Source organism: Rhinolophus hipposideros (genome assembly GCF_964194185.1).
Source record: "Rhinolophus hipposideros genome assembly, chromosome: 11".
NCBI classification, from domain to species: domain Eukaryota; kingdom Metazoa; phylum Chordata; class Mammalia; order Chiroptera; family Rhinolophidae; genus Rhinolophus; species Rhinolophus hipposideros.
Window position 1 is genome coordinate 52,551,348 of NC_138057.1, and position 18,646 is coordinate 52,569,993.

General features: G+C 38.1%; 1 protein-coding gene across 3 annotated transcripts in view; it reads left to right on the forward strand.

The window, feature by feature from the left end:
• The window catches only part of MELK (maternal embryonic leucine zipper kinase), a 66,559-nt gene that overhangs the window by 24,555 nt on the left and 23,358 nt on the right, over nucleotides 1–18,646 (forward strand). For 2 of the 3 annotated variants that reach the window (XM_081066427.1, XM_081066428.1), the window contains exons 9-11: nucleotides 11,769–11,837; nucleotides 13,238–13,336; nucleotides 17,513–17,599. In XM_081066427.1, the coding sequence (XP_080922553.1) occupies nucleotides 11,769–11,837; nucleotides 13,238–13,336; nucleotides 17,513–17,599 (255 nt within the window). The remainder of the gene's footprint in view (nucleotides 1–11,768; nucleotides 11,838–13,237; nucleotides 13,337–17,512; nucleotides 17,600–18,646) is intronic. The other variant, XM_081066429.1, reaches the window with a different exon arrangement.

Here is an 18,646-nt window from a genome sequence, read left to right on the forward strand (position 1 = left end):
CTGTCTTATTTTTTAGACAGAAATGAATATAATTAGAATTCCTAATGCCATGTTTCCCTGACAATAAGACCGGATCTTACATTACTTTTTGCTCCAAAAGACGCATTAGGGCTTATGTTCAGGGGATGTCATCCTGAAAAATCATGCTAGGGCCTATTTTCCAGTTAGGTCTTATTTTTGGGGAAACACGGTATGTTCTTCCACACCCTAGTGTATCTTCTTACGTACCTGCTGGTGTGTGCATGCCCCACCTTAGTAGACCACCAATCAAGAGGAATGAATGGTCTACTCTACGAATTCTTTAGTCCTTCAATTAATGTACTCTGTCTCAGCCAAGTTATTGAGTGTCAGTAAATTAGGGATTATTCTCCCTGGAAATGTTCTGAAGTTACAGCTATGCTGAATAAGGAAGAAAGTGACTGTCAGTGGGCTAGGATTGACGTACGTCTGTGAACATTGTCTTTTAAGGATACTTGCCTTTTTGGCGATGAGTATTTGGGAATTGCACTAAGAAATTTTGCTGTAAAGGATGACTATAATAATTTTATCCAGGAAAAGTTTGTTGTTTATTTTTTAATTTTTATTGGGGAATATTGGGGAACAGTATGTTTTTCCAGGACCCATCAGCTCCATGTCAAGTTGTTTTTTAATCTAGTTGTGGGGGGCACAGCTCAGGTCCAAGTCAAGTCATTGTTTTTCAATCTAGTTGTGGATGGCGCAGCTCAATTCCAGATCAAGTCGTTTCTTCTTTTTCAATCTAGTTGTAGAGAGCGCAGCTCACTGACCCGTGTGAGAATTGAACCGGCCATCTTAGTGTTATGAGCGCTGCGCTTTGGGCTCTAACCACTTAGCAAACAGGCCCCGCCCCCAGCGAAAGGTTGGGATACTCTGACCATACAAAAGTCTCGGAAAAGCCCTCTGACTTTGAGCAGTCTAACTTCCATATACACCATGGATATACACCTAGTAAAACAAAAGTGATGTACTGTATGGACTTACTAACTATAAACTTTGATTTTAGAATAATTGTATTACTTTTTTGTTGTGATGATTATGCAGGGCTATAATCTTTGATTTGTGATGTTAAAATGATATAATCCACGTGTAAGAATACTTGCATGGCAGGAGGGCGTGCATTTAGCTCTCAAGTATTATCCAGGCATGAGGTGCAAGTTAAACAGAAGGGGTAGATGAGCTGAGGTTGGGGGCTGGGTACATATCTTTGTCTTACGCTGCTGGAAAGTACTAGTTGATCTGTCAAAAAATCATTCCTGCCAATCCTGACTCTTGAGTAAGTAGCATAATGCACAATTCTATGGATGTGTGACTAGCTAGGCGTCTGTGTTGCAGCGTAACTTATTCCTTTCTAGAGTGCTAAAGGCAAGGCAAGGTTGCTCCAAACCTCAGTCAGTCTTCTTGGGTACGTGATAGAGAGCAGAGGGTGGCAGACCAAATCTGGCCTACCACCTGTTGACTTAAATAAAATGTTATTAGAACACAGCCATACCTGTTCCTTTATGTATCGGCTATGGCTGCTTTCACAACATGGTGGAGTTGAGTAGTTGTGACAGTGATTGTACGACCCACAGAACCAAAAATATTTACCATTCGTTCCTTTACGTTTACTGACTCCTGGTTTAGAGCTAGTGATCTGTAGTAGAATGATCATTCCAGAGCCCCTCTCCTTTCCTACCATATTGGCCTGAAATGCCCAGGCTTGTAGTTTACCAAGAAACTGACATTCAGTTCACTGCTTTTATAATGAAAAACAAAGTGCGTATGGTAAAAAGTTAAAACAGTACGAAGGTGTATATACGAGGTCTGACAATTAAGTTGGTGTACTTGCCACTGTGTACCTACATTGGCAGCAGTGTACAAACAGCTTGGTAAGTTTCATAACCTTGGTGTATCAGTGTCTCACAGCTGTGTTCGTGTCGACGTGTGGTGGTGTCTTGCTGAGTGGTGTTCATTATTGTTGTTGTGTGTTTTTGTGTGCAGTTGCGATAATGTCTGAGCTTAAATTAGAGCAACGAACAAACATTAAATTTCTTGCTAAACTGGGCAAGAGTGGAAGTGAAATCAGGGACATGTTAGTCCAAGTTTATGGGGATAATGCCATAAAGAAAAAGGCAATGTACAAATGGATTAAATGTTTTTCTGAGGGGAGAGAAAATGTCACTGAAGAAGAAAGTTTAGGGTGGCCAGTAACAAGCAGAATTGACAAAAACATGGCAAAAATATGTTGAATTGTGCATCAGAATTGTTGGCTGACTGTGAGAAGCATAGCAGACCATGTAAACACCAACAAAGAAACAGTTAGGAAAATCTTAACTGAAAATCTTGGCATGAGAAAGGTGTGTGGAAAAACGATCCTGAAGGAGCTCTTGCATCTCGACAATGTACCAGCTTACACGGCACTGTCTGTGAGGGAGTTTTTAGCCAGTAAACAAACAACTGTATTGGAACAGCCTCCCTACTCACCTGATCTGGCCCCCAATGACTTCTTTCTTTACCCGAAGATAGAGGAAATATTGAAAGGAAGACATTTTGATGACATTCAAGACATCAAGGGTAATATGACAACAGCTCTGATGGCCATTCCAGAAAAAGAGTTCCAAAATTGCTTTGAAGGGTGGACTAGGCGCTGGCGTCAGTGCATAGCTTCCCAAGGGGAGCACTTCGAAGGTGACCATAGTGATATTCAGCAATGAGGTGTGGAGCACTTTTTCTTAGGATGAGTTTGTGAAGTTAATTGTCAGATCTTGTATAATGCTCACCCACATTTCTGGCCCAAACTTTCAGGGGAAAAAATCTTTCGTTTTAATTTTTTAATTCAAAAATTTTTTTGTTTGCATTTAGGTACTTGTTTTTTGTATTATAAAGGAATTTTAGCATTTATTTTTTAACATATTATGGTACAAGAAATTTTATGTAACAAATAATTACTAAACACAAGAACAGATACAAGGTACAAGAAATTTTATGTATCGGTAACAAAAAGACCAAGAACTCTTCATTGTTGCAAGTTTTTTGTAAGTTCAACAAAACGGATGATTGTATTCCAGGGTATTATTTTGCATATGGATATCGTTATTGATTTCTAGAGTTACACTTTTATCTCGTAAGCACAAATAAAAGAATTAAAAACATTTATATAGGTGTGGAATTAGTACTACCCATGTATAATGCACATCCTTATTTTCCCCTCATAAATTTGGGCAAAAAAGTGTGCATTGTGTACAGCAAAATATGGTACTTAATATTCATGAGCTTTTCTTATTTGGCAGACTTTACCCTAAGTGAGGTAGTTGCTGTTATTGTCCCCCTCTTCTAGATGAGGAAACTAAGAAGAAGAGTCCTTGAATAACTTACTCAGGGCCTTATAGCTAGTAAGTGGCTGAGCTAGGATTTGAACTCAGCTAGTCAAGCTCAGAGCCCATTTTCATAACCACTGTGCAAGTATTGTTTCTTATCTCTGTAGTTGCTAGTCTCAAGAGAATCATAGACTCCCGGAGGGGGAAATGATCCTCATCCTAAGCTGCTTTTTGTGCCAAAGCTGTAACTTGGAAATGTTTCTAGACATCCCAAATTTTCAGGTTTACCAAGGCGACAAATTAGTTGTCCTGATTCATGTCAAGTATTGTGCATTAGCTTTTCTACTCACTTTAGGTATCATCCCTGGTAGAACAACTTACAGGTCCTCATTTTCTTCTCGTGTAGTGTTGGAGCATTGCAGCGATCAGTTATTTCCAAGGTCCATCCTAGCTCTGAGTAGCGAGCGATAAGTTCTGTGACTTCTATTTATCCACATTCAGTCTTCCTTGTTTGCTTCAGCCTAGCATTCTCCTCTATTGAAATTTTGAATCTTGATTCTGATCTCATGTAATATCAGCTGTCCTTGTCAGAATCGTGCCATTTTGCACATTTCTTAAATATCTCTAATCCAAGTTGTTGATTAAAAAACTCAAATAGAATAGGACTACCCCTAAGTATTTTGGGTATTGCTTTTTAGTCTGCATCAGATATACTTATCCTAAAGTTAAAATAAGTAACCATTAATAACCTACTGAGATTGAACTACATTATATCCGTGTAGTTCCTCATTTACTGACTTAACTCCAAGCTTTGATGTTTTTTTTTTTCTTTTTTAAACCTATCTGGACCTAAACTTTTATGCTGTTTAATTGCCTTTATTTACTGTTACTGCAAGTTCACATTCATATGGCAGCCATGGAATTAATGCTCTTAATTATTAATGTATTGTTTGTTTCACCAATACAAGGTGAATGTACCAACATACAAACTTCAGTTTTCTCTACTTTTATTTATTTGGATGCACTAGTGGATGCTATATTAATCCTTTGAGGGAAAGGAATTACCTTGACATAATAATGTAAAAGTATTACGTCCTAATAGTAGATATTAGATCCAAGTTTTGATATTTTTGGTAAGTCAAATATTTTTTCAGTGGAATAAATGTGGTACAAAATGTCTAAGTCTTGTTCAGTAGAGATTTAGCCGTCCTAATTAATATTATTTACTAATACTGTATATTCTTTGTTTCTCCTACTCTGAATTTCATTTTTAGTTTTTCATGTATTTGCAAGTTGAAAATTGATTCAAATTAGGATTTTTATGCATTATTGTGGAATTTAATTTCACACATTATAGATTTTGAAATTTATTGTAATCTTGGCTCAGAACTATTGTTCCGAGTCGCAGTGTAATACAGTCTGCTGGTTGAATCTAATTAAGGTGTCGTATCACTTGCATGCAGTATGTATTTTTGCTTAGAATGTTCTAAAATTCCTCACTTGGGAATAACACTTCCCTCAGTTCTTGGTTTGATTGAAAAACCCAGCAATATTTGATGCACTGTATGTAACTTATTTAAGAAGCAGACTTTGTTTATCTTTTGCATTTGTTGACTATTTTAACCAAAATGCTCAACTGCAATTTCCAGCATGATTACTAATAGATTGAGTGTTAATCTTATTAATGTCACCTATATTCACTTGCCATCATTGCATTCAAAGACAAGCATGACTGTATTCCAGTTCTGGGTACACAAATATTAGGGATGTATAAATAATTTAGTAAATGAAAGTCGAATAGCTTGAAAGTAAAATTGCTTTCTAACAAGTATAATTTATAATTTTAAAGAAAATGAGCAAATTTTATCTTATGAGATTATATTTTACAATTATAGAGTTGACTACAGTCCTCTGATTCTGTGTTGGAAAGATTGCATGCCTTTCTTAGCACCATGCGAAAAATGAACAATTGCAAGCCCACTAGAATTCCCAGGATGGTCTTGCTTATTAGCCCACAAGTCTTTTTTCCCCTCCACTTGGTTTCTCCCTCTATTACCTGTTTCTCGCTCTCGTTTGCAAGGTAATCATCCCTTAAATAAACAAAAATTGTGCAAAGACTGAGCATAAACCAGGGTTAAGGGGCAGAGCCCTGGCTAACACAGGGCCTTTCGTGGATATGTTCTTCCTCAGCAGAATTGGTCCTCTCAAGATCTTTTCTGTTTGATGCTTAGATACATACTTTCAGTGATTAAATAAGGAGACTTTCTCCCTGTCTACTGGTAGGCTTCCTTAGAACTTCCAGCATAGTACAATAGAAAAAGTACTATATTTCCCTTCTAGTTCTTTCCCTACATCTTTTTTTGCTTTGAAGCAATGTTTCTCAACTTTGGCACTACTGAATTTTGGACTAGCTAAATCTTTGTTGTGGGGGCTTCCTGTGCATTGTAGGATGTTTAGCAGCATCCCTGGCCTTCATCCACCACATGCCCATAGTAGCCCCCAAGTCATGACTAGCAAAAATGTCCCCAGATGCTGCCTGATGTCTCCTGTGGGACGAAACCACCCCTGGTTAAGACCCAATGCCTTATGATATTGAACAAGTATTTGATTTCCCTGGCTGAGATGTAATTTCCTCATTTGTGTAAATGTGGTTAATAATCCTTGCCTACAGCACAGGACACAATATTTTGTACAAGTGTCCTGTGTGTTTTATAGTACTGTGTATAAATAAGAGGTTGGGTTAAGCCAGACAGCGGAACTCTGCTCTGGTCTGTATTTCTGCCAGTATTTCAGTGCAGAAAACAAAGCTGAGAATGTCAGGTCATGCTGATGGGTCATGGGCCTCATGACTTATTTGTGGATGGTGCTCTACAGAGTTGTTCTGTCCAGACAGGGAGAGTGGCTGGGTACATTTTTTCTGGAGGTGATGTGAGCAAGATTTGACTAGTTGTGTTCCTTACCAGGCAATCCTAAGATCTGAGGCAGCTGCAGTGGGATCAAGCTCCAATGGGGGGAGGGAAGGGGCATGTGGCTTTCCTTAGAATGACTTTAGCCTTTTGCTATGCTGAGTATTTAGCACTCTGGCATGCACGGCTTTGCGCCAACATGCCCATCTTTGGTCCACCACTGTTTTGAGTATTGCAATCTCCCTCTCCTATTTATTTTATATCAAACAAACATTTGTTATCTCTTCTGTGCACAGCATTGTATTGAGTGCTTTCAGATGCATTCTCTTATTCCTTTTGTAAACCTGTATGTGGCATTACTTGTTTTACAGATAATAACTTGTTTTCCAGATAAAATACAGATAATAACCGTAATAGTAGCAGTAGTAGATGCAGCAGTGGTAATAGAAACTAACATATCCTGAGTGCCTGGCACTGTGCTAAGTTCTTTATATGTATTAGGTCATTGAATCCTAGCAAGAATTTATGGAGTAGCTTCTATTATTTATTTATGGAATAGATACTATTATTATACTCCTTTTTACAGATGAAGAAACTGAGGCACAACAAGATTAAATACCTCATCTACACAGCTAGTAAGTGGTAGACCCTGGATTCGAATGTAGGCAATTTGTCCCCAGAGTCTACTCCCTTAGGACAGGGTCAGAGATATTAAATAACTTGTACAAGTTCAAGGAGCTAATAAGAGGCAGACCTTGGATTCACACATAATCTATGACTTCAATTTGTTGCTGTTTCCACTATGCCAAGCACTCACAGTTCTCCCTGTCTCTTTCTGGATAGCACTGCTTCTGTGGTGCTAGTTTACAGCACAACACATGGATCTCGGAAAAGATACATCAGGAATTCGTGATGAGATGATAAAAGGGGTGGTAAACAGAGGCAGAGAGGAACTTGGAATCAGTCTAGTGGAGCTCTTATTCAGTACTTGGTCTGGATATTTATTTTTAAATCTGCTTTCTACAGAATTTTACTTTTAGTTAAGAATACTTTTGTTTTGGATGGTAGTTTCTGGATTTAAAGGCATAATATTTCTTTTATTATCATAGGTCTGGTTACGGGCCTGTTAGCTAGCTGTGTGTTAGAGCAGACCAGAATGGGCTAGGACCTGGGACCAGACTTATCCTTAGGGTGGGCAGGCGCTGATAGGAGAGAGGTTATTTGAGGAACTTAAACCCTTACAGATGGTGTATTGGGAGGGTGTATTAGGAGCGTGTATTAGATGGTGTATTAGTTTACTAGGTTGTCACAGTGTACTTCATGGGATGGCTTAAAAAAACAAATGTTTATTCTCTCACAGTTCTAGAGGCTAGAAGTCCAAATCAAGGTGTCAGCAGAGCCATACTCTGAAGGGACTAGGGGAGAACACTTCTTCATCTCTTTCTGGCTTCTGGTGTTGCCATGTATCCTTGGCATTTGTTGGCTGATAGTTGCCTCACTCCAGTCTTTGCCTCTCTCCACATGGCCTTCTCCCCTATGTGTTTGTGTCTCTGTGTCTAAAATTCCTTCTTCATATAAGGACACCAGTCATATTAAATTTAAATTTAGGGCCCCCCTAACCCAGTGTGATCTCAACTTGTTTACATCTGTAAAAGACCCTGTTTCCAAACAAGGATGTGTTCACGGGTTCTGGGTGGACATGATTTTTGGAGGATTACTATTCAGCACAGTGCAGATGGTATCCAGAGAGTAAGCAGCAAATGGCTCTGCATACAGTCAGCATGAGGGAAGACCCACTGAGGTACATGGGGGTTCTGACCAGTGAGTGAAGCATGACAGGATACTCTAGGAACAGGTTGTGATTGGAGATTCAAGTAGATCATTACCATTTTTAATTAGTGTAAGCAATCCTAAGATCTGAGGCAGCTGCAGTGGGATCAAGCTCCAGTGGGGGGAGGGAAGGGGCATGTGGCTTTCCTTAGAATGACTTTAGCCTTTTGCTATGCTGAGTATTTAGCACTCTGGCATGCGTGGAGTGTAAGCAGATAGGAGAGTCCTTACCCAGGCTGGTCTCTACTATCTATGTGTCCCTGGCAAGAGCAAGGTAAAAATCTCTGAGGTATGAGGCAAATGGTCAGTTTGCCAAGAAAGAGAGCAAGTCAGGTACTTCGGAATCATGAGAAGCCTTGGTCTCAGGAATAAGGAAAAGCTCAGATAGAGTGGGGCCAGCTAGGTCAGGACAGGGCAACTGTAACTTACTGCTGCGTCCCAGAGAGTTGGCTAAAGCATCTAAAAATGCCCCCTTCCTTGGGATAGGCCTGGAGCCCAGGTAGCATTGAGCCATCAGCTTGGGGTTCCGTTGGGCATGGCTGAGGGACAGGAAGGAGAAATGAATTAGAGGCTTCATCATTATAATTCACAAACAAACTTTGTCAGGCAGTTTCTGATACTGGCAAGTGTTAAGGTGCCCTGGCACAGTGTAAATAAGAGTAGGCTCTCTAGGTAATAGTGGGAATTTTAGATAAAGGAGAATGAAAAATTTCATGATATTAAATGTTCTTTGTAAAATGAAAGCTCTTCCTAGGAAATACTTTGTAGGTCAGCCTGTCGGCTTTCATCAGAGAGGCTGAGTCAGCAGTTGAACTGTTTTGACGCCAGCATCTTTTCTTTTTAAATTCATTGCTTGATAGGGCTTCTTTGGAACTTTATTTATTTAATGTAATCAAAATCCATACCTGTCTGTTTCTCCCCTCACCTTTAAGCTGGACTGATTTCTGGTAAGAATTATGTCCTAGACAGTTCACAAGAACAGAGAACCCTAAGGCTGGTGCTGGTCGATGGCTTTTCTACCTTCCAGCCTCCGTCCTTCTAGCCTTGTTCAATTACTGTTGACCATTTTTTTTGGGTGGGGGCTTGCCCTTGTCTCCCTGGACCTATGTTATATTTCTAACCCAGAGTCTTTATTCAGTTAATTTTGTCTTTTATTAGTTTTGGGGACCCTCTGAAGTTTGCCATAGCAGACCATATTCCTTAGTTCCCAGAGTTACTATAAACAATTCTGTGCTGAGTGTTGCTGCTCATAAATTTTTGTATGCTCATAAATTACTTGCTTAGGATAAATTGCTAGAAGTGAAATTGTGGATCAAGAATATGCAATTTTGAATATTTTTTATACGTATTTCCAAATCTCTTTAGAAAAGTTTATACTCTCTAGTTTTATATATAGGCACTCTTGTCCCTGAACTATTATTAATACTGAGGGATTTTTTTTTTTAAGTTTTGTCAGTTTGATAGACAACAAATGGTATTATATTTTTGTTTAAATTCATTATTTTTTTATTACTAGATTGAACATGTTTCATGTTTTTTGGCCATTGAAAAGTTCTTGTTTAGGCAATTACCTGTGAATATTCTTTGCCTGCTTTCTTTTGGAGTGTATGCTTTTTATCCCATGTATTTCTTAAACAAACATTAATTGAGCACCTTTTATATACTAGGGCTAGACAGTGTTCTAGGTGAATAACAGACAAAATCTGTGATTAAGGAGCTTATATTCTAAGGTAGTACAGCAGAAAATAAAAAAATATGTAATATGACAAGTGGGGATAAGGAGTGTAAAGAAAAGTAGGCTTGAATAGGAAGTAGAGAATGATGGGGTGGGTGGCGGAGGCCCTCACTGCTACCTACCCCTGGTGTTAAGTGGTGACCGGAAGAAGGTGAAGCACAAGCCCCAGCTGGTATTTGGGGAATGCATTATGGGCGGAGGGAACAAAGAGTGCAGGCCTTAAGGCAGGGACTGTGCTTGACAGGTGACTGGGTTTGGTGCCTGCAGAGGAGAGTGAGGAGGTGAGTTTGAGGTAACAGAGTGGGATGGATGTGGGGATACAGACCTTGCAGGGCCTTAGAGCAGAGTAAGGAACTGGATTTCATTCTGAGCGAGATGGGGAGCCATTGGAGAGTTTTGAGTAGAGAAGTGACAGAACCTGACCCAGTGTTTTAGAAGAACATTGGTGGTGTTAAATGGGGGACATTGGTGGAATCAGGAGGGTCAGGGAGGCGCCTCTTGCAGTGTGCCAGATGGGAGATGCTAGTGGTGTGGAGGTTGTGACAGGTGATTCTGGGTGTGTTGGGAACATAGAACCAATGGATTCTGCTGATGACTCGAAGGTTTTTGGCTTAAGCAACTGGTGATGCAGTTGCCATTTGCTTAGATGGGGGGAAAATGTGGGGAGAACAGGTTTGGTGGTGGTGAAATCTCAGTGATTTGTGAGAGCTTTTTATGTGATGGAGTGTATTAATCTTTTGTCATTTAGATAGAAATTTTTTCCCTCCTCAACTTGATAGTTAATGTTGTTGGTGGTGTTTTCCTATATAGAAATGCCAGCTTTTTATTTTGTCATCTGTTAGACTATAGTTTTGGGTTCTGCTGTCAGGTCTGGAAAAAGTCTAAAAATCTTGTTTACCTATGCTTTCTTTAAGTACCCTTCGGTTTTTGCATTTAACTCTTTAATCTGGGAGGAATTAATTTTGGTGTAGACTGTGAATTACAGTTCAATCTTAATTTTTCTCAAATATTTGACCTGTTATCCTGGCGTCATTAAATAGTTTGTTCTCTGCTAGGAGACATGATTGTATCATTTCCCCTGAATTGGGAAAGAGGGGTGTGTGGCAGGTTGTTTAGAGGTACCGTGTTTTCCCGAAAATAAGACTAGCTGGACAATCAGCTCTAATGCATCTTTTGGAGCAAAAATTAATATAATTTTTACTATAATATAAGTAATATAAGTCTTATTTTACTATAAGACCAGGTCTTATATAATATGATGTGGTGATGTGATGTGATGTGATATAATACCGGGTCTTATATTAATTTTTGCTCCAAAAGACGCATTAGAGCTGATTATCCGCTAGGGAAACACGGTATTCTGTCATGTGTTAGTGCTTAGCAAGCCCCTGCTCTTGTTTTTGGTTGATGAGTTGGTGACTAATTTCTGAGCATACCAGGTTATAAACCTTTGCCTCCTGAGTATCTTCTATTCCCCAAAGAGATACTGGCCTTAGAAGGGGGCTTTTATCAATTTCCCTCAATGACTATGAATTCTGCCTTGTGGATGATATGTGACCTGTTTTTAAGCACAGCCTGTGTCCTGACACCAAATATGCTTTTCTGCTATGTCATTTGCCAACTGATAATTATTCCAAGGTTATAAAGTAAAATTTTCTTCAGCAATGTGAAATTGACTACAGGGCATACTGCAGATTCCCAAGTTCTATAACATTTATGTTTTCTGCTGTTGCAGTCTGTACTCTAGTCCTTCTCCGATATGTGGATAATTTAGAGGTGACAATAGTATTTAATTTACTGGATTTTTTTTTTTATTAAGGCAAGAAATAGATTTCTTATGTTATTAATAATGTTCACCAAATTTTATAGTTGGCTGAAGTCTTCAAGCTTGGAATTAAACCTCCAGTATGTTGTTAGCTTTGAAATTTGTGTCAAGGCTGACTGAACCTAAATCTCTTAAATATTTTCTGGTTTTTTTTGTAGAGAGGGAAATATGAGGTTCCTAAGTGGCTCTCTCCCAGTAGCATTCTGCTTCTTCAACAAATGTTACAGGTAAACTTTTTTATTTAGTATTTTTAAATAATAGAAGTCTATTGCAATTGTTTGATCCAACTTTAGGATGTCTGTGGTGCTATTACATTTAGAGGACAGCACCATTTATCTATTAGCTTAAAAAAATGCCATTCATTATGTCTACTGTGAAAATATCCTCTACGGGACACATTCTTAATTCCGTTGCAAATGCATTTTCTTTTCGACCTCTACTATGTTTTTGCTGATAATGGTTTTTCCTTCTTTTCCTTGAACATTGTCTGTTTTCTCTACCCAGCTTTTGCTCCACTATCTTTTGCTTTCTTGCTCCCACTCTTGTACATTAAATTATGTAATAGATGCTGAATAAATGCTTGAATGAGCTAACGTACAGTTATGGGGCCCCATGACCTAATATGGTGGTTCTCAAACTTGAGCACGCATTGCAGTTGCCAGGGGCTTGTTAAAACACAAATTGCTGGCGCCACCCTGAGGGTGTCTGCAATAGATCTGGGACAAGACTGAGAATTTGCATTTCTAACAAGCTGATGCTGCTGGGACACACTTTGAGAACCACAGATTTAGTGGAATCACCTATGAGAGTGAAAGACAGGAATGCTGAGGTCTAGGTATCCGCCCTTCCAATCAGTATGCATGTCACCTACCCTAGTTCTGATCTATAAAATGGGGATGCCGGGCCTGGCCTTTCTGCTAGGTAGTGTTAGGAGGATGAAATGAGATTAATAGGAAACACTTGGAAAATATGAGTACCTTAGTGCAATTTTTTCATTATTATATATTCAGAATATCTCCCAGTTTTTCCATCTATTAAGCCATCTTCACTTTTTATTCAAAATTTACCTCAGGCTCACCCACCTTGATTAAGGGCCAGACCACCAAATCTTTATGAGATTGAAAATACCTCATCCTTTCTTGTAAACTCCAAAAAACTTAATCTTTGTTGATTAATTTTCTTCTCACATTTGAAAATCACAAATGGAAAAGAAAGGTGTGCTTTTCAACTTGTCTATGTGATGGTAACCTCATGGGGAGGTAGAGATTGCATATTCAGTATGAATGCCCCGCATTGTGGCTGCTTGAATATTAAATTGGTGAATATTTCCTGTGAATAGGTTTTCCAGCAAAAGACTATTACATCATACAATAGATTGACTGAACTTCATGAATAATGTCCATACCAATGAAGTTCATGTTTGTTAAGCATTTATCTTCTAAGCCTGTGTTGGTTGCTATAGTTTTCTTGCCTCTATTGCCTTTTTAAAAGCACTTATTCCAAGGCCATTTTAAGGTCTTTGACAGAATTTTTGTGATGATAAAGTTTACATCTGTTCTGATGAATTTTGAGTTCTGTGTCCTTTATTTGGAATGTTAATCTCTAGCTACCTCTCAATGGCCACTAGGTGGACCCAAAGAAACGGATTTCTGTGAAAAATCTTCTGAGCCATCCCTGGATCATGCAAGATTACAACTGTCCTGTCGAATGGGAAAGTAAGAATCCTGTAAGTAAAATGAAATCCAATAGAAATTAAAAAACAAAAACAAATGGTGTCAGCTTTGTGTGGATTCAGAGCCTACAATGATGTAGTCTAAATATAAAAGAAAATGTTCTTTATAAACTTGTCAGATTGATATTTGGGAGACTTGTAACCTAGTTATACATTTGCCTGTTTATCTCTAGGAAAGTAGTTCTTAACCTGGGCTGTGCAAGAGAATCACCGGGACCTTTGAAAAAATGCATGTGACCTACCCCAGAACAATTAATGGCTATTATTATTATTATTTTATTTATTATTTTTTAAGGAGGGTGCAGCTCACAGTGGCCCATGCGGGGATTGAACCGGGAGCCTTGGTGTTATGGGCCCCATGCTCTAACCAACTGAACTAATCGGCCACCCCTGTGGCTATTTTTTAAAGCTTCCAGATGTTTCTCATGTATAGTCAGGACTGTGAACAGTGCTCTGGGAATCATGGGCAGGTTATTTAACTTTGCCAAACTTATTTATTCATCTGTAAAACGTAGGTTAAACTAGTTCTGTCTATTTCCCAGAGTAGTTATGAGGTTACAGCAGTTCTCAAACTTTTAAGTCTGAGGACCCCTTTGTACTCTTAATATTTGTTTATTGATTCATTTAAAAGTAACAGTAAACCTATTACATTTCATCACAAACACTATTTTCTTTTTCTTTTTCTTTTTTTTTTTTTTTTTACAAACACTATTTTCAATTACAGTTGCCATTCAATATTTTATATTAGCTTCAGGTATATAGCATAGTGGTTAGGCATTTATATAATTTATGAAGTGATGCCCCCATTAGTCTAGTACCCACCTGGCACTATGCATAGTTGTTACAATATTATTCACTATATTCTCTATGCTGTACTTTACATCCCCTTAACTGTTTCATAATAACCAATTTGTACTTCTTAATCCTTTCACCTTTTCATCCATCTCCCCAACCCCCCTCCTATTTGGCAACCATCAGTGTTTGTACTTTGTATCTATGCGTCTGTTTCTGTTTTGTTTATTTTGTTATTTAGATTCTACATATAAGTGAGTCTATATGGTAGTTGTCGTTCTCTGTTTGACTTGCTTCACTTAGCAGATACCTTCTAGGTCCATCCATGTTGTTGCAAATGGTAAGATTTCATTCATTTTTATGGCCAAGTAGCATTCCGTTATATATAGGTATGTACCACATCTTCTTTATCCACTCATCTATTGATGGTCACTTAGGTTGCTACAAATACATATCTTTATGAAAAACAACTATTTAAAATATAAATTTAGTGAGAATAGTAGCATTGTTTTACATCTTTGCAAATTTCTTTAAAATCTAACTTAATAGAAGACACTTGGATCTGATATACATTCAGTCTATTTTGATAAGTTGTTTTGATTGAAGCATATGAAGAAAACGTAGCCTTAAACAGACATGTAGTTAGAAGTGTATTTTAATACTTTAAAGGGGAAGTATTTTAATTTCAGATAATTGGGAATGTTCTCTGATAATCCACTAACACGTATGCAGTAAAGTGGAGTATGTGCATGGATCACCAGAATACCATAGCTTGGAGAGGTGTGTCTCAGACGTGCCACGGTGTAGACTTGGTACAGCTGTGAGTATGTGCTTTCTGGAATAATCTCACCAATAAATATAAATACTCTCCCAACGGCCAACTGGTCCTGGAAAAATAGACTATGCTTGTTTGAGCCCCTCTTCACTAGTATACCCACTGTCATGGCCGTGCTGCCATGATCTGAAATCCCTCCTGATTCTCCTGTGAATGTCAAGTCCTAAAATTTCTTTTCTCCATATTCCCTTCGGCTCTCCATGACATCTTTAGTATCCATTGAGCAAATACAATTAGAGCTGCAACTGAATTCTAACAGCTGTCGACACAGAGCCTAAGAACAGCAGAGTGTGAAGGTGTGTGAGCAGTTCGGCTGCAGCGCCAGGGAAGCTGTGATGTGCCCTTGTGGGGTGGAGAGAGTGGGCGGTGCAGATGCCTGTGTTCATCCAGTGGGGGTCATCATTTCTCCACGTGTGAGAGGGCTTTGCGTGCTCCTCACACGATAGGGTACACTAATGTTTGCAGTAGAATAGATGCCAAAATGAAGAAAGTCTCCAATTTCAACAACAAAAATTATTTTAAATTGGGGCACAGTATAAAGTAAAATGTATAGTTTTGAGTGTTCCAAAAAGGTATGTAATTTTAGTGTAATAATAGCTAATATTTATCAAATACTTATCATAATAGAATAGCGTGCTACTATAGCAAGGACTCTGTATGTTATATTACAGTATAATATAGATAGAACCCTTAAAATAGTACGTTTAAGAGTCAGGTGCTATTCTGTGGGTTTTTTATTTTTAACTCTTTTAACTCATTTAATCCTCATACCAATCCTCTGAAGTAGATGGTATTATTGTCCCCATTTTGCAGATGAAGCAACTGAGGCACAGAATTGTGAAGTAACTTGCCCAAGGTCAAACAACTAGTAAGTGTAGAACCAGGATTTGTACCCAGATAGAAGAGCTCCAGAATGTAATGGGTCTATGGGTCAACTAATTTAAACTCAGGGCTTGTATCCTGCATAGCTGTAGCCTTTGCAATAAGCAGTGCTTGTCTGGTCTCTGTTGGAATAGTTATTGGAGCAGAGTCATAGAGAGGTGGCATTGTGGTATGGTAGAAAAAGCCCTGGGCTACGAATGAAAAATGCCAGTCTTGGGCAGATGGCATGAATTTTTCAGAGTCATCATTTTCTCATCTCTAATTTGGGAATATACAGAAGAACTATAAGGGATTATTGTTGTTTTTCAAAGTCTTTGCTTTTCTCTCTCTGTATTGTGTTTCATCAAGAGTGACCTATAAAAAAACAAATCAGATTTACTTGGATATTTAGGGTGTAGGTGCTATTTTATAACTCTATGCATGATCCCCTTTTTATCTTTTTCACTCACCGCTCTAGAACCTAAGTATTATATCGAATAGAAGTTATATTTAGTCCCATTTTTTGCCCTACGGAACAGCAAATGTAGTAAGCACGGATAATCCAAAATAATTGGCTAGCTTTTGGGATGCATCTTTGTACTTTATTTATTTGTTTAACTGGAGTATGTGTGGCTGAAAATTCAGGTACTTGAAATGAAGTATTGAGCCTCTTTGGAAAACTCAGTTTGAGCTGAGCCATATTTGTCAGACTTTGGTGACTTGTCCACCCCACTCTTCATTCTTTCTAGTTTAGGAGCCCAGGAAAGAAGATAGCACCTCCTTTTCCACGTACATTTTGTGGTAAAGGTACAGAGCAGGAGCCTGTGGGAGAGAGAAAAGGTTTTTATTTATTTGTTTGTTTGTTTGTTTTTGGAGAGTAACTTAAGGCCATGGAGGGAACCCCAGAAGTCTTTCCCTTCTCACTTGAGCAGTAATGAAGAGGCCCAACTGGGTGCTAAAATGTCTGGGCTTCTGAGGATGAGCCCTTTCTGAAGAGAGAATTTACAGTTTTGAGAACTGCCAAAGTCAAAACAACACAATGAAAACTTACTCTTCGCACTTTAGGCTTTCTAGTGCCATTTTAGACTTTTATAGTAGTACCATTAGTATAAATCTGTGTGGTCTCCACATTCACTGTAACTCACGAGGTGGTTCTTGCACCAGCCAGTCCTGCAGGTCATTGTCTCTGCTGTACTTACGTGTTCATGACGGCAGCATGAGTTTCTCTTGAGCCCGTTGTTACAGGTGTGAAGTCCAGAACAAGGGGAGGTCATAATAGTGCTCTGGGTTGGGCAGACCTAACCTGAGGGACAATATGCTACGTGTCTGAGCCATCCTTTTGCCAGTCTATTGTACAGTCACCCATTTTAGGTGCCTGGATAACTACTCTTTTAGGAAATCCCAGTGCAGGTCTTATTGCAGGAAAGGATTATATAATCCCATAACAGTTGATCAGATAATGATGGACTCCTCTTCTCCTCTTGAACTGCTTATTGTCATCTGCTTACATCTTACAAAATTATGGAGCATGTTTATTGTTACCCAAGAGGTTGACAAACTCGTGTTGCTTTTATACATTGGTGTTTGGTTTTACAAGGTAATGATAGTAATTTTAAAATTTCAAAATAATAAATATTTTGTAATTTTTTTGTTAATAAAGTTTATAAATTTATTTTTGTTAGCTTATTCACCTTGATGAAGATTGTGTAACAGAGCTCTCTGTACATCACAGAAACAACAGACAAACAATGGAGGATTTAATTTCATTGGTAAGAAATTTAACATGAATTTGTAATATCTTTTATTTCATTGTTCTGATTTTATCAGTGCACTAAAAATAGGATAGCAGCATTTTCAGAACTATGATTTTATCATGGGATAAATATTGTCCTTACTTTTATGTATGATTTTTCACTCAACTCTTTTCTGATATTGGCTGAATATTCTTTTTAAAAATGACATTTATAAAAGAGAATTAGAGTGAAAAAAATTAAGAAACAGAACAAACTAGTCCAGAGAATTGACAGAGTTCTGATTTTAACTACTTTAAATTCTTTAATATGGAACTATGATTCTGCTATAGAAATAAGATAAACACAGAATAGTTTTCTTCTTACCTGAAAGCTACCCTGTAGAATCACATCCAAATACCTTGAACCAAATACCATGAAATTATTATCATGATTTCTGGTGTTGGATCATTTTAGCTCTTTCAGATGCTTAATCTCTAAATCGCATGTTTCCTAGAGATACAGGCACTCAGAGCTGTCTCCAAGTATAATATAACATGCTGGGCTGGGATTGCACCCTTGTTTTCTCTTGGTTCAGTACTATGTCTTTCATCACCTGTGATTTGTATTGGTTTTTTTTCTGTTTTCTAAGTTGCAAGGTAAAGGCCCTAAGCACTTTTTTTTTTTTAAACACTAACAGAGTTCTGCTAAGCCACTGTTCTTTTCAGTGAGGAGGAGATAGAAAGGAATTCTGTTGAATGACATAATAAGCAAAGGCTCTGGAATATGTCTGGAAAACAGTGATAATTTACTTTTTCATGGAATGAATAGGAATGGCAAGAATTGGGAATTGCTGCAAGGTATGTTAGGTCCTTAGCCTTTTACATGGAAAATTTGAAGTTTCCATATAAGCAACTTAAAAAAAAAATTGCAAGACTTTTTTTGGGGGATGATCTTTAATAGAAGACTAAATTTCAGATACATAAAATTGGAATAAAAGCAAGGGACTATGAAAAAAAATTTATTTTCAAATTTTGTTATAGAAATTTTCAAACACCTACAAAAGTAGAGGGAATAGTATAATAA